Source organism: Mytilus edulis, chromosome 4 (genome assembly GCF_963676685.1).
Source record: "Mytilus edulis chromosome 4, xbMytEdul2.2, whole genome shotgun sequence".
NCBI classification, from domain to species: domain Eukaryota; kingdom Metazoa; phylum Mollusca; class Bivalvia; order Mytilida; family Mytilidae; genus Mytilus; species Mytilus edulis.
This window is the reverse complement of record NC_092347.1, coordinates 11199373-11216719: the sequence shown is the minus strand read 5'-3', so window position 1 is coordinate 11216719 and position 17347 is coordinate 11199373. Positions and strand designations below refer to the sequence as shown.

Genomic DNA, 17347 nt, shown 5'->3' with positions numbered 1-17347 from the left:
TGAAAGTTAACTTATTTGCTCTATCAAACATTTTCTCGTTATTAGCTTTTGCGGCTAGTGGAGCAGGACTCACACACTCTTCCGGCCGACTCAGTTCACACTCATTTTTAGATTATATTTAACTTTTAGTTGTCTGTGTAGCGTTTGTAGACCATAATAATTGTTTGTTCGTCTATCTTTCCTCGACTTTCCATTTTTACTGTTCCATCATTAATTAATTTCTTTTTTTAAATAAAGATGATCTTTCACGCAAGAAGAGTTAATTGTGTACAAAATCATAAATACTCATAAAAACGTGAATTAAACTTGAATTAAGTAGTTCTTTGCTAGCAAATACTATAACTCCTCATTTCTTTTAGATAATAGTAATTTTCAATTGTTTACATAATCAGATTTACGATAAGGTAATTCTTTAAATGGAAGTTCTCTTTTTTTTACAATTTGTCTTCAGTTTATGTCGGCTATATCAGTTGACTGATTGTTGGTTTCTTAACATATAGTGGCAAGTATTTAATTGCGATGCAGAACAAACTCAACACCAAGATATAAAGTGTCAAAAACAATTCCCATAATTATCAAACAAGGTACCATAATTATCTGAAATGTCAGAATAAACATGCATCAGTTAATTCGATATAATCTATGTTGCTATCAAGTACATGCAAGGTGCTGAAATATGCCACAACAAAACAGAAAACCTGTTTTAATATGAATCACACGGGCATAGAAGTCATCCGAAGTAGGGGAAAGTTAAGATAACACAACTATTAATTTAGGCTACATGAATGAAACAAGCGTTTTCTTAAATTACAAAACATAATTCAATTCTGAAGTGTTTCCAATAGCAAGGCGAGTTTTTAATGTTTGACTGATACATTTTCATTATTGCCGAAAAGCAGTCAACAGTTGATTATTTTTTTAAGCTGTAACACTTTAAACAATTCATAAATCATAACCTGAGAAAACAAGGTCTTTATAATTTTGAGAAACACTTATCAGACTGATTTACAAACAATTACTTTAATCATATTGGAATAATGGAATGTTGATGAAAACACTTCCGGTTAAAAACAGCAATACAAAGTTATAATTAGTAGCTAAATGTATATATCCAAATATATAAACCATAAACTTAAATGAACGCATAATCATGATAAGTGTCGTAACAAAATTTATTAATAAATAAACTTTACAATTGATTATTATCAAATCTTTAAAAAAATTAATGAATAATTTATTGTTGAATAGTAGTGTGAAAAAAAAAGCTGCGATGACTTTTTACAATAATATTTTTCGAGTAATCTTTGTCTGAATTTTTTTAATCTTTATAACTATGTTACTATGCATAAACTTATGTTGCATTTCCTCAGTCAAAGTTTACCTACGATGGTTTTTCAGTGTACAAGATGTAGGTTTTTTCAGAAACACATCCTGTACATCGTACAGCTAAACTCCATTGCAACCTAGGATTGAAGATGTAAACCCGAGAGCTTAACCTTACAGGTCTTAGGTTTAGATCTTCAGCGCTAACCTTAAAAAATATTTTCGTCTATATCAGATGAACAGGTCACTGTTATATTATATGCACATGTCAAATTTTTATTTAGGGAATTAATTCCGTAAAAGGTCAGACTTTAGTTTGATACTCTTAGTTTACATGAAGACATCTTAGAACACAAACGGAGAAGAAATATGTCTCCACACTCACTTCATAAAGAATAACTGTTTCCCCTCTAAAAGTCATAAATAAAAACATTTAAAACTGAATATTAAAACCTCTATGTTTACGAACTTTTTACTCATATCGTTAAAAAATATTATCCGAGTTCAAATCACTAGTATATGTATGATCTGTAATATAAACTAATGAAGCAAAAATGAAGCAAAAAAATACATTTCTGTATTATAGCTTAATATTTGTAAAAAACAAACAACAATACAAATATTACAAATAAATATAAAATGCATCATTCTTTAGGTGGCATGGTAGTATTTGCATTCCAGAATTTAGGTTGCTCTTTGTGTACCCTACCTAAGTCAATGTATCTAAACAGTGTGATTGGACAAAAAATACAGTATCAACTGAAATACTTTCCCAAACTGAGGGATGAATCAAGTGTAAAAAAATATGAAATAATTTTACATACAGATGAAAATGAATTTTTGGGATTTTTTTAATTTTGTATTCACTGCACGATAAAAGACATAAAAGCACTAGTGACCTTAGGTTTTTAAAAATAGCAAAAAAAGTAAACGGTCATGATACACATTCAAATTCATTTCTGAATAGTAAAATGAAAGTTCTTCGGTTAACTTTGAATGTAGAATTTTCACAGTGTTAGAAATGGGTGAAAATTCTAAAAAGGCTATCATTATCCCCTATGGGCAAGGAAATACTACCGTGCCACCGTTACATTTGTAACATTAGACATGAACATTAATCTAATCTGACAACAACAACGATTACTTACAATTGTTTAACTCGTAGCATTTTCTTTATATCTCCTAAATCTGGAATATCATGTAATACATTAGGTAATCTGCACTGAACAATAATATCACCTATAGACTCGCGGATTGGTCGACAGGAGCAAATTTTCCCACAAACTGTAGAACTTTCACACAAAACTCTGTCCGTAAATAAAAATAATATCACTGAACTTAACAAAACTTTCAATTCAGTTCTAAACATCGTTAGTAGAAAGTTTTTAAACGTTTGAGCGATCCTAAAACAATGAACTGAATCTACATTGGAAAAACTCTTTCATTTCCGTTTATTTCCATGTGATTGTCAAATAAACGTAAATAAAACAATCTTGAACAGCTCAGACATATTAAGACTATATGGTAATCTGTTGTATCGGAAATGATCACTGACAGTAATATAAACTATTGGAATTGTCGTCGCAGATGGTAAGAGGGTCACAATATCAATGTAACGCCAAACGGTTAACAGTTTCACACGTCTATAGTTATACTGCTCCTTCATACAATTTCATTACACATTCAGAACATGATGCTTTTGATACAATTAGAAATAGATCGATAATTCAGCGGGCGGTTTGTATTCCCGACTATTTGATCCAAGATCCAAAAGTTCAAAGAAACTTTCAATCAATATTTACATATCTTCAGGATATATTCATTGATAAACTATTACTATTGTTCTTTAATAACACTAATTTTCTATAGCGTTGGAATGTTTTGTAAATATATTGAAAGAACTTCTTGTGCTTTATTAAGAGATACTTCATAGTTCGAGAATATATACTAACTACATATATTTAAAAGCCAGTCGTTATTGTAACTCCTACATATGATTTGCAATAAAATATGTGAATACGGAAAAAAAACGGGAAAGACATCTATTCCAGTATACTAATGCTCTGTGTAGAAAAAGTATGGCTTCTTTTTTTGAAATTTGTATATTTAAGGTAAGTATATATAGATAAAAAACGATGTTGTCCTATCTTGATTTGTTTACGTTTAAACTATATTTAATTTGGAAAATTGGCAAGAAAGACCGTACACTGTTTATATTCTTTTGACTAACATTGTCACACGTCAAAATGAAGTCATTTGCATCATTGGTTTATTGTACACAACAACAGGAACACTACTGATTATGACTTTAATGATGTGTAAAGCTGTAATACGCAATTATAGATAAAAAAGATAACTTACTTTACACATTCAGAAATAGCATATTGCCTACAATGTAAACAATCAGACAATTCAGCTAAATGAAATTATAATGTATTTTTTCTTCAGATTTTCATAATTCCAAATTAAGACGCCTAATTGCTGTTTTTTATGATATTATTTGGAAATAAGAAATTAAGCAGTCAAAGAATTACTTCCGTTTCAATATAATTCTTATTCGTTCATGTTTTCTTGGTTATCATTTCAATTCTAAAAGACCTACTTGTACCACGTTTACTCCTTACGGACGGGACAAAGATTTTTTCAAGATTTGTGGTGCGATTCGTGTTATTCAATGAGTCTAGTGTGTGATGTATTAATTCTTGATTCTATTTTCGATGTTTTACAAAGCCTTTGTATCTCCTTTCGTTCTTATATGTTTAGGTTATTGCACATGTATAATGGTATACGAATAATAAGGTTTATCACTTTTAAGATAAACCAATTTAATGAAAGAGATTTGATTAATATATGTATTTTCCGTAAATGACATTTGTACCTTCCCCACCTTTCGGGTTTCTCCGATCTCGGTTATCCCTAAAAAATCTAGTTCAGAATTCAGGTTAATTCACAATTTGTCCTTTCCTATAAATCACTCCGTTAATGACTTTATTGACAAGCAGTACTGTTCTGTAAAATACTCAAGTATAGACGACGCTGTCAATATGATTCACAGATTGAAAAAGAACACACTCTTGGCCAAGTGCGACGTAAAATCGGCTTTTCGTTTGCTAAGACTCTCTCCCGGTGATTTTGATCTGATGGGGTTCAAATTTGAGAATCAGTATTTCTTTGATAAATGCCTCCCAATGGGGGCCAGTATTAGCTCGGCGCTATTTGAATCATTTTCCACCGCCTTGCATTGGGTTGTACAGCAACAGTCAAAAAACGACAATATATTACATTATTTGGACGATTTTCTGTTTAAAGGCGAAGCACAAACTTCACAATGCCATGACACTCTAAAGTGTTTTCAAGATTCTTGTAAAATCTGGGGGGTTCCGTTAGCAGAGGAAAAAACGGTCGAGCCGACGGAAGTGTTGATATTCCTTGGTATAGAATTTGACACCATCAACATGGTAATGCGTCTACCCGAAGACAAACTTATTGAGTTAAAAGCCAGAATTTCTTGTTGTTTAGGTAGATCCAAAATCACCCTTCGGGATTTACAATCTTTGATTGGTATACTAAATTTTGCATGTCAGGTAATTGTTCCGGGTCGAGCGTTCTGTCGTCGTTTGATTGACGCCACTTGCAATTTGCGTAGGCCCCATCACAGAACTAGAATAACTAAGGCTATGAAAGAAGACCTTAATATTTGGTTACTATTTCTATCCAACTATAACGGTACTACCGTAATTCTGGATAAATTCTGGTCATCTAACTCAGATCTCGAATTGTTCACTGACAGTGCAGGTGGGGTCGGAAAAGGTTTTGGTATTTATTTTGAAGGGAAATGGGCCCAGGCGAGTTGGCCCCACGATTGGATAATTTCTGGAATTTTAACCGATATTACCTTTCTAGAATTGTTCCCAGTAGTAGTTGCCTTGAACATTTGGGGAGGCATGTTAAAAAACAAGAAAATTTTATTTCACATAGATAACCAGAGTGTAGTCTCTATAATCAATAAAAAGTCGACAAGCGTTATGTCCCTAATCAGAAAACTTGTATTGGCCTGCCTGGAATGCAACATATTGATTAAAGCTGAACATATCCCAGGTCATTTGAATTCTCTTGCTGACCCCCTCTCTCGTTGTGATTTTCAGAAGTTCCGGAAACTATGCCCCACAGCAGATGCAAACCCACAAACGATTCCGGCCCATCTATGGAAAGTTTAAAAGACGAGGCAGACCTATTACTTAAATGTTCAATGGCTTCGAACTCCTGGAAAACTTATAAAACAGCTGTAGAATGTTTTAAAAAGTTTCGCTTTATTTATAACTATCGTGATATCTGGCCGGTACCTATCGACGAAATAGCTCAATTCATAGCATACCTGTCGTACAAAGGTTTCTCTGCGTCGACTGTTTCTACTTACATCTCCGGATTGGCCCACACACACAAGATTAACAATATAACAGACAACACAAAATCATTCATCATCAGCAAAATGATTGAAGGATTGCGTAGGAAAAATCCGCAAAAACTAGATGTTCGAACACCGATATCGTTCGACTTGTTAAAACGTTTAATTCACAGTCTACGCAGCGTTTGCAATTCTCAATATGAAACTTTATTGTTTTCTTCTGCTTTTTCTCTTGCGTATTTTGCCATGCTTCGAGTAAGTGAGTTGGCTATAAACAGTCGTACTGACGAAAGCGGACATGCTTTAAAATGTGAAGATGTCACTTTTGATAAGAGTAATGGCCAAACCGAATTACATGTAAAATTATGCAGCTCAAAAACCGATCAAAAGCACAATTCCATAACTCTGATCATTCAGAGCCATGCCGATTCGAATATCTGTCCTATTAGGCTATTACAATCTTACTTGCAGGTTCGCTTCTCCGGTGTTAATGGGTCAAATAAATTATATACACATTTTAATGGTTTGGCCTTAACTAAATACCAATTTTGTTCTCTGCTTCAAAAATGTTTGGGTTTCTGTGAACTACCGTTTCACATTCGTTCTCATTCTTTTCGGATAGGACGAGCAACTGATATGGCAAAAAACGGTGTTAAAGACGACATTATAAAGCAGTGCGGCCGATGGTCTTCCGTTGCATATTTACGCTATATTCGTATCTGAGTCTTTAAATTTTATTACAGCTCACGAAGTGTTTTAATATTATAATACATATTATATACCTCCTTTTAGGTTCAAAAGCTATTTGGTTCGTCGGATCTTCAATTGTATATTGGGCACAGACAAATACAAAAACGAGACACGGGGGCCCAAACATTGGTCTTCAAAGCAGAGGGGTGTACATACGCTGGTTTGGAAAAAGGGTTACGTTGTGGACTGATTTTAATGCCAAAGTATTACACGCAGTTGAAAAATTTTCTCCTCCCGCCATGATAGTCATTCAGCTTGGTTCCAATGATCTGGTAAAAGTTAAAACCTTGGAACTTATCCAAAATATTGAAAGGGATATTTTGCGTCTACATTTACTTCTACCTAACACTCGCATCGTATGGAGCGAAATGCTAATGCGAAGGTATTGGCACGGTGCTACAGATGGAAAAGCTATTGAAAGATCTCGCAAAAGAGTAAACTCAGCCATTAACAATTATGTCTTGAATGATGGGCACTGTGTTATTCAGCATCCCAATATCCGAGCTCAAGAGTTGAACTTGTATAGATATGACGGAACTCACTTATCCGATATTGGTTATAATATATACTTGAACAACATACAGGGGGGTATTGAAACTTTCCTGTCATCTCCAAAAATTCGCCGTTTCCCGGAGGTCTAATTTGGAATAGCATTTCTTATGGTTTTTAAGAGAAAATAAAGGGGGGGTGGTATTTAATGAGTGCGTATAGACACACTCAAGTGGCAAGATTAAGGGGTCATGATCCGTTCCTGTATTGTACGTCGGATCATATTAGTTTTTTACTTTCCTGCGCTACCGCAGGAAGTTCTGTTGAGACCATCTCATGTATACCATGAGTGGCCGGTTCTGAATTGGTACCAGTTCGAGCTTAACTGTTTTATGATCTAGAAATTGTTAAATTGTTAATCTTTACTCCCCTGAAACCAGGGGGTGATGCGAATAAGACCCGACGTATTTGGGGATCATGGCCCTCGTTCTCTTTAGAATTTAACCTGGAGGAACTTGAGCATCCATTGCTACCAATGGTGCACAGATTTGTCAGTTAAAACAATCATGTCGTCATTCTGTTATCATGTCAGACCTCGTCATTCAAAGTGAACTGTGGCCATTAATTCCACATAAATTGTTTGTTTGTTATGCTTTGCCTTAAACTTGATTCTTTAATTAAAGTCTGTTTTAAATGTCTTGTATTCATCGTTAGTACATGTATTATAAGTTTTTTTAACTTGAAAAAATAATGACTTTACTCGCTTCCTTTAAACGTACTCATGTCACCGGTGTATATTAGTTACACACATATATTTTTGTCAATGCATCTAATGATAGTTTTTAATAATTTAGGAGGGGGATTTAAGCGATTTTAGCTGAGATTATATGTCAGTAAAAAAAAATCAAAAAAATCACAAAAACAAAAGCATGATAATAGCAGGATATCCAATTTTATTTAATATTGGTGTAAATAATTATAAAATCGTATGTACCGACTTAAAAAATCTTACTACAGATAAAGATTTTGATTTTAACTTATTGAAATAATCATCATCTTAAACTTTTAGACTCGTATAAATTATATACTGATTCTAATCCCAATCATCTGGAAACATTAAATAAAAGCAAAAGGTTTTGTCGTGTTAGCCACAATACATAATCTAATGTACAATAATAAAGAACAACACAGTTCCTATAGAATAGGTCATCTTTACAGCAAGACACAACTGTCATAAATCAAATCTGTGATCTCTTCAAACAATTCTATATAGTTGTCTACAATCATTGTCTCAGTAACGTCGGTTACAAATTTATGTTGTCTTTGTAATAAGCTAATGTAACGTTATGTCTGTTCGTGTTATCATAACGTTATAAAGGGAAATGAATTTCCAAGGATAATTAAGGTTATTATCCTATTTGAAAAAATCACTTTTACAATAACTTTTAACTTTTAACTGACTATCACAAAAAAGAAGGAAAAGACAGCTAATCCAAACAAAACTGATTTGCTATATGTATGTCTGACGGAAGTTTTAACTTTTAGATAAAATACACAGACATTGTGATTTCCGGTGCCCTTTGATACAAAATATTGTAAAACATGAAATATTAACATATTCATCACAATAGTTATCAACAGCAAAGTATAACTTAGAAAAAAAAAACATCTTTTCAAATAACATTTAATTAAGATATTTACAATTGCCATAAAAACAAAAAAAACAAAAATACAAATCATAAAAGTGTATCATCTGAGTTTTTCAATATTCAAATGCAAATTTTTTGTACCAACTTTCCAATTTTGATTTGTTTAATGATTCTTAATAAAGTTTATATGAAAACATACAGTAAATGCTTCATGTGTCTTTCATCCCAAAAAACACAATATCTTTACTTTATTGTATTCATTTGATTTTGATCTTTGCCTTAAATATATCAGTGCTAGTTCAGACAGTTAAAAATGTTGCAGTGGAATGACTCCTTGAAAACAAATTTAGCATCCTGAAATTCAGCGGATGTCGTGGATTGTTATCTGCAATAATTATTTTTTGTCTCATTGTTTTATTCTAAATGAGGCTTTGGTTTTCGTGTTTGGATTGTTGTACACTTTGTCATGTCATGTAGCTTAATATACAGTATTGATGTGACTTATTGAATAAAGCCGGACAGTGTACTTTAGTTGTTAAATCCATGTCAACCATTCTCAGTTGGGTATCTACATCATTGGCATTATACGACAACTTCTAATTTTATATCAAAAGATCGTCCCTCTTTAAATGTCTTGTACCAAGTCCGGAATATGGCAGTTGTTATCAAATAGTTAGTTTCTATGTATGTTGGCGTTTGATTTTGTTGCACTTCGGTGTTCCTGTTGTTTCTTTTGTTTTCCTCTTATTTTTTATGTGAATTTTCCACAGAGTTCGGTGTTTTTGTTATTTTATATTTGATTTCCATTGGTTTTTAGTTTGTAACCCGGGTTTGTTTCCTCTCAATCGATTGATGACTTTTGAACACTGGTATACTACTATTGCTTTTATTAGGCATCATTTAATTGGAAGTCAATGGTAGATTAACTTTTTAAAAGCTTATATCAAATATCAAACAATGCTTTTCAATTTAAAATTATAGGATATGTTATGAATTTATTACAAGTATCTTTTGGATACCATACGGCATATTTGGTAACAGTGAACATAAAGGTAAAGCATGCCACACCGATGAACACGTGATCAGTATACTGGAGTTTCTTATTGAGAGAATATTTTGTTGAAATTAGTTGTATACTTCTTCAACATATTGTCGGCATTCCTATGGGAATGAATTGAACCTCCTCTTTATTTTCATAAGAGTTGGAGTTACTTCAGACACTTGTAAAAACAAGAAGATCAAAAAAGCAAGATCATTCAATTTCACATTCAGATTTTTACTCCTCACTATCCAAATTTTTCGGATTGTGTTCCCCTAGAAATACACTGACACGGTTTTCTCTGCCTTATGTGCCATTGTGTTATTGTGCCATAGTAGATTTTGTATGTTTGTCTATCATTTTAGCTTTGTTTATATGCCATTTTGTTTTTCTTTGTTGACATATTCGTTTGATTTTACATTGATTAAGATTATAACACGATGTTGAGTGCTATATCCTTCTTTTTGACATCTTTATACAAACATTTATTCAAATATAAAACTCTTTAAAATCAGTTTTTCTCACATTAATACTCATTTATCAGAATTATAGCCTTAAAGAAATCACTGTGTATACTCTAACTTTTTCTTTACTGTACATTTTATACCCCCTCCCCTGTTTTAATTTTTTTTTAAAGAATTTGAAAACAAGACTTTTATTATTGCCCGCTTACCCTATTTGTATATTTTCTGACAAAAAAATGCCTTGAACCTGTTTAAAACTGTTTGATAACATATTGAAAGCATATCAGAATACTATAAATGTAATGTTTAGCAGTCAATCATTGAAACATTCAAGATTATATAAAATATCCAATCCAGCCTCTGTCTCCAGTCCACATCTTACTATATGCATATTTGTCAATTAAAATACACATTTTCTGCCTCAAATGGTCAATTTAGAATTCTTGTCACAACAGTATCATCTGTAACCATATATCTGACACAATTTAGCTAATATATATACTAGAAGTGTTCAAACAAAGCCATATTTGCAATAGTTGTATGTATGCAGATACCAGTCTGAGATCAAAATTCACTTTAAAATGGTATAGAGATGACTGCTAACATCTGATGCTTGCGTAACTTCCAAGCATAGGTATTGTTTTTTACATTAAGAACTTTAAAATCATAAAATCATAGCATTTACAACTTAAATTATTTGTTTTACGACCTAGGGGGTAGGCAATTTTCTCTGTTTTTTGCCCCTGGGGCCTCAAATGTCATAAATCATTCTGCTGTTTCTAGCAATTTGGAATATTTAGTACACATTCAGGATAGAACACACTATTGTAAGTTTTGTTGAGATATTTTTGTTTTTCTAGCTTAAATTTATTATGCCGTGGTGATAAAAAAGCAGATTTAGGTGTTGGGGCTTACTTTTTGGTTATCGAAAGGACACAAAACACCCCATAAATAATATTCAGGAAGGATCTATGGGTTTCAATGACTGCGAAGAGTAAATATAAGCACTTCTTCACAATTTAACTTACAAATATGCAAATATTATGAATTATTTTTGTATCAAGGACTTTAAGTAAACTATGCACACTTTAAACTGTGAATTTATGCTGAGTCATCATATTTAAGCCCAGGATTCTATCAATCTTCATTAAATATTTATAAAACTTCATATTTCAGTTAATTTCTTTAAAATCTATGAAATAAAGCAAATTTGTTTAAATTCTGAATGTTCCCCTTTTTCACCTTATATAGGTTGCAATTCTCTAAATATTGACAATGCAATTTCCAATAGGAACTCCTTTTACGGCTAAAACTGTACCACTTTTACTATGAAGTTTTGAAAAAAATCTTATCCTAGAATTGAAAGGTCATATGCACCTCAATTTTTTTCAAAGGTCAAAATATATGGCTCTGCGGCATATTTTCAACGTTTATATGCCCTGAACTTCTCAGAGTTTAAACTAACACTAATTTTCTTAACTACCCCTACCTCGAATGAAAGGTTACCACAGAGTTCAATGTAAACAATATGCAAATGTAAATTTTCTGGTAACATTCCCAAGTTATGTCTCTGTGAGATGGAACACAGAGAGCATAACTGGGAACCAGTATGTAAACAAAATTAATTTTCTATGAATATTCAAGATCTCCCGTAAAGAGTCGTGTTTTGAGAAACAGCTGTATTTAAATAGTGCAACCTACACCTATTATGTCTGTTTATTGTGTTCACACATCGTTGTCAATATAATGGAATTTGATGCGACTGCCATACAAGTAAGCGGTCTAGCTAGTTATAAAATGTCTGTACAAAGTGAGGAATATTACAGTTGGTTTCTATTTGTTTAATTTGTTAGAGCTTTTGATTTTGACATTTAACAAGGGACTTTCTGTTTTGAATTTTCCTAGGAGTTCGGTATTTATGATGGTTTACTTTTAACACATATTTGTTTTTAAAACAAAAATACAATTATCTGATAATACAAACCATCAACCAATTATATAAGGCCTTCATTTATTATCAAACTATATTTTTAATGTCAACATATGAAATTAGTTTGTGTGACAATTTGAGACATTCTCTTACGTCAAGCTACTATTTATAGGACATGGTAGTCATTTCTGTATTTTGATATTAAGAAATATAATTCTCATTTTGGATTGACTGGGTTGTAAAATTATCCAATGGTGTCCTCTCTCTTAACTCATCCACTTAAGATAGTTAAATTTAGTATACCAAGAACATTTTACTCCAATTCATAGTTTGATGGTCATAACTTTTCTAATATTACCCTCTCGATTCTGATAAATTATTAATCGTTCTCAATCAAAAACAGACGTCCATAGTGCTACATTTTCACAAACATTTCTAATCTTTTGTTATGGTCAAAGTTTCTAAGACTTTTTAACGCAAGTTTTGGATATATTCATTCTCATTTTTATGAATGTTTGACTAAAATAAACATAGAAACTGTTTGAGATAAATTAATTTTAATTTTAACTTCCCAATTATCAATTACCAATTTCTCAGCAGTAACATACAACCGCACCCTCGTCTGGTGTTTACATATATCAGTTGATACGTTATGCTCGTGCATGTTCACACTATACGAACTTCATTTACAGGAGTGTGCTTCTTACGAAGAAACTGCTCCAACACAGTTCCGAGGAGGAAAGATTAAAAATCACACCCCGTAAATTTTATGGACACCATCACGAATTGGTTGATCCAAACGATGTGTCTGTGTCTAAACTAACCAAGGACATATTTTCGATGTCTGACATGTCTCTAATAAAAAGGTTACATGAACTAATAAAAAGTATAAAATATATCAACGCAACATTTTGCGCAATAAAGCAGTGTATGCGAAATTTACAAACTTGCAAAGTCACACAAATGTTAGAGAAATTGCTCTAAATGTTTGCAAATTCAAACAAAAATTGCGCAAAGTTGAAAAATGTTTGAACATCTTTTGACTGCTTATTCGCTTCCATATGATCCTCCTACCTATTACCTTAAAATTAACAGCTATGAAAAACCTTGTAAAATGGAGTTCCTTCATGTTCTTTAATTTCATTACAAAAGGTCTATTAGTCATAGCTAGCCAAAGAATAAAAAGTAAAATCACAAAAACACTGCACTGAAAATTCAAAACGGAAAGTCTCTAATCAAATGGCAAAATCAAAAACTCAAACACATAAAACGAATGGACAACAACTGTCATATTCCTGACTTGGTACAGACATTTTCTTATGTAGAAAATGGTGAATTGAACATGGTTTTATATCGATCTAAACCTCTCACTTGTATGACAGTCGCATCAAATTCCATTATATTGACAACGATGCGTGAATAAAGCAAACAGACATAATAGGTAAAAATGTCAAAAATAGGGGTACATTGTGTTATCATCTTAATCACAATAAAAAAAACAACAAATATTTAACAAAGAGGCTCAAAACTTAACAGCCCCATTCATTGTTTTCTTATTTTTGTATTTTATTTATGTATATGTTAAATCCACCCATAAAGGATGGAAGCTCTTTAAATACAGAAACAAGACATCGCTGTTAATTATTCGTATTATGAAGTAAGATTGTTTTAAAATCCCAGTTATTGATAGGATACGTGTTGAGCATAAAATTGAGAAAGGAAATGGTGAATATGTCAAAGCGACAACCACCCGACAATAGAGCAAACAACAGCCGAAGGCAACCAATGGGTCTTCAATGTAGCGAGAATTCCCGCACCCGTAGGTGTCCTTCAGCTGGCCCCTAAAATATGCATAATAGTACAGTGATAATGGACGTCATACTAAACTCCGAATTATACACAAGAAACTAAAAATTAAAATCATACAAGACTAACAAAGGCCAGAGGCTCCTGACTTGGGACAGGCGCAAAATTGCGGCGGGGTTAAACATGTTTATGAGATCTCAACCCTCCCCCTATACCTCTAGCCAATGTAGAAAAGTAAAAGAATAACAATACGCACATTAAAATTCAGTTCAAGAGAAGTCCGAGTCTGATGTCAAAAGATGTAACAAAAGAAAATAAATAAAATGACAATAATACATAAATAACAACAGACTACTAGCAGTTAACTGACATGCCAGCTCCAGACCTCAATTAAACTGATTGAAAGATTATGTCTTCATCATATGAATATCAGGTACAATCCCTCCCGTTAGGGGTTTAGTATCATACTATCATAAAATATACGAGAAGAACATAACCCGTGTCATGCCAACAACTGTTTTTTTAGAAATAAATGTGTTTAGTTCCGATGCAAAGACCCTATCAGTGAATCAATGTTAAAGCCAAAATATGCAATCTTTAATGACCTGACAACAGTATCGTAACTATATCCCCTTTTAATAAGTCTATTTAAAGGTTTTGTTAGTTTCTGAGGAGAATACTGACATTTTTGTGCTTTATAAAGAATATTTCCATAAAATTTTGGATGTGAAATACCTGAACGTATAAGATGTCTGCATGTTGAGTTATATTTACGAATTATTTCCTTATACCGGTGATAAAATTTAGTAAATGTTTTGACCAGTTTGTGATATCGAAAACCCTGGTGTAATAATTTTTCAGTAATACATAAATTTCTCTCGCTAAAATCTAATACATTGTTACATACACGAGCGAATCGTACAAGTTGAGATATATAAACACCATAAGATGGTGACAAGGGAACGTCACCATCTAAAAATGGATAATTAACAATAGGAAATGAAAAATCATCTCTTTTATCATAAATTTTTGTATTAAGCTTCCCGTTTATGATATAGATATCAAGATCGAGGAAAGGGCAGTGGTCATTGTTATCATTAGCTTTATTTAAAGTAAGTTCTACAGGATAAATTTCTTTAGTATACATACTGAAGTCGTCATTATTTAGAGCCAATATATCATCCAAATATCTAAAAGTATTGTTAAATTTTTGTATCAAATGTTGTTTTGATGGGTCTTTGCTAATTTTAGTCATAAATTGTAACTCATAACAATACAAAAACAGGTCCGCAATAAGTGGTGCACAGTTAGTCCCCATTGGAATTCCAATAACTTGACGATATACGGAATCTCCAAAGCGAACAAAAATGTTATCAAGTAAAAATTCAAGTGCATAAATAGTATCAAAGCATGTCCAATTGACATAGTTCTTTTGTTTATTGCTACTAAAAAATGATCTAAAAGAGTTTGAACATATGTACTCGCATTCCGACTTTTTAAATGCCCAGTTAATTAGGGATGTGAATTTTTTCTTAATAAGAATATGAGGCAAAGTGGTATATAGGGTAGAAAAATCAAAACTCTTGTTTTCTATGTGAAGTGTTTTGTGGACTCGTTCGTTTTCTTTGTGTTTCTGCTTTCTACCTCAGCATATCACGAACCGTTGTCATTTATTATTTTACAATACGAATTAACATGATAATATTTTAAGCCAGGTGTCTATGCAAAGTTTATCTGTAGTTTTGTGACAGTTTGACGAGTAATCATACCAAGTTAGGTCCGAATTTGATCATATGAAGACATATAACACTTATCCCTCTTTTGTGTTTTGCTATGTTAATTCGATGTACTTTATTTGTACAATGTGTGCGTAGGATATTTTTATTGTTAATATGTGGCGTTCCTTGTAACATTATCTTCTCCTTTGATCATAGTCTATTTTTTGTATGGCGTTCTATTGAAAGAGAATAAAAAAGTATTAACAATTCTACAGCAAACAGGACAGTTTTTATGTCAATCCCTAGGATCAATGAACATCACACCAGGTCCTAATTTGACATTGTATGAATTAACACTATGATTGTTAAAATTCTTATTATGATATTGAATACCTAATTTGGCATGGATATTTTTGTAATATACATCGTGCACTTTGAATTGGAAATATCATATTTCCACCCATAGATTATCAAATGTCAAACAATGAGAAGCTACTCATATATTACATATCTAATGTTATATGTCAACAAAAAAGACCCTGTTTGCTACTGATCCAAGAAAAAGTCTGAATTTACATTAGATGAAGTAACACTCGAGGAAGACGAACGGAATGGTATTATATAAAACGACAATTAAAACATATTTGTCACAGATATTCTTTAACGGTCAAACTACTTACTGTAAAGGTGTCCGTAATATTAACAAATGATTTCAAATTTTGAAAGACTTTTGAAATATGTGGTAAGGTAGCTTCTTGGTAAGCAGCAGCACAACATTAGGGAAATGCAGATAGGAAACGCGATTACTGGAATATCGTTACATTGAGATATATAGCCCAAATCCAGGCGCTTAGCTCGAGTGAATGTTGTTGCAAAAGTAATGGACAATAAACTATTGGTTACTAAAAGTTTTGTTCTCAACAGATGTTTGTTAAGAAAGGTTCAAAATTCTTATATGAATTGCATATTAAGAAATTCGTCAACATGATTGGTCGAGAGGGCTTCCGGTAGTTGATGTTGACGTTGTTTATTTTTCGATAGACGACGTTCACCGAACTACTTTTTGTCACCAATGTAAGCAAGATGGTGGCGATAATTACAAAAATCCGGCTCGACGTTAAAAATGTTTATTTTAACTACGCACTAATCGTTAAATTAAAAGATAAACTCAAAACATTCATTTGTTTGTGGCTTATTTTTTTTATCAGATAGCAATTTCATGGATTACATATTTTTGTGTAAACCAACACATATATTCATGCGCCAGGCTAATTCAATAACACTAATATACGAGTGTGGACAAATAAATTCCTTTTCTCCAGTTTTTTTTAGAATTATAAGGATTAAACGCCTATTTTAAGGAGTTTATTGGTGTATAAACTTGACCACGTCAATCACAAACTATCATGAAAGTCCTTGGGACTTTTATTTCTTTTGTTAGTGAATTGGTCGAGTTTATACATCAATAAATTCCCTTGAAAAGGCGTTTAATCCTATACTAATCTTGTAAAAAAAGTTCATACAAATAAAATTGTCATATTTATGTTTCCTGTATTATTGAAACATCGTTATATTTGGAAATACTGTCTTAAAAATCAAGATTTCTCTTATTCATTATACAAATATCAATAAAACTGAAATTTCTATAGAACAATACCTTTTTCTAACACTATAATTGCATCTATAAAAAAAAACATAAGGTCGATTGAGAACTAACATGTAACTTCCAATAAAAACATAAATTTTTCCATTGTAAATTTCCAATGTCTATTGA

The 17347-nt window shown here is 32.1% G+C and overlaps 1 protein-coding gene across 1 annotated transcript in view; it reads right to left on the bottom strand.

Annotated features, from left to right (window-relative positions):
• LOC139518668 (BDNF/NT-3 growth factors receptor-like) overlaps positions 1-2692 on the bottom strand; it is a 79219-nt gene extending 76527 nt beyond the window's left edge. The window contains exon 1 of the mRNA XM_071310142.1: positions 2472-2692. Coding sequence (XP_071166243.1) covers positions 2472-2692 — 221 coding nt within the window. The remainder of the gene's footprint in view (positions 1-2471) is intronic.
• Between the last annotated feature and the right edge of the window lie 14655 nt (positions 2693-17347).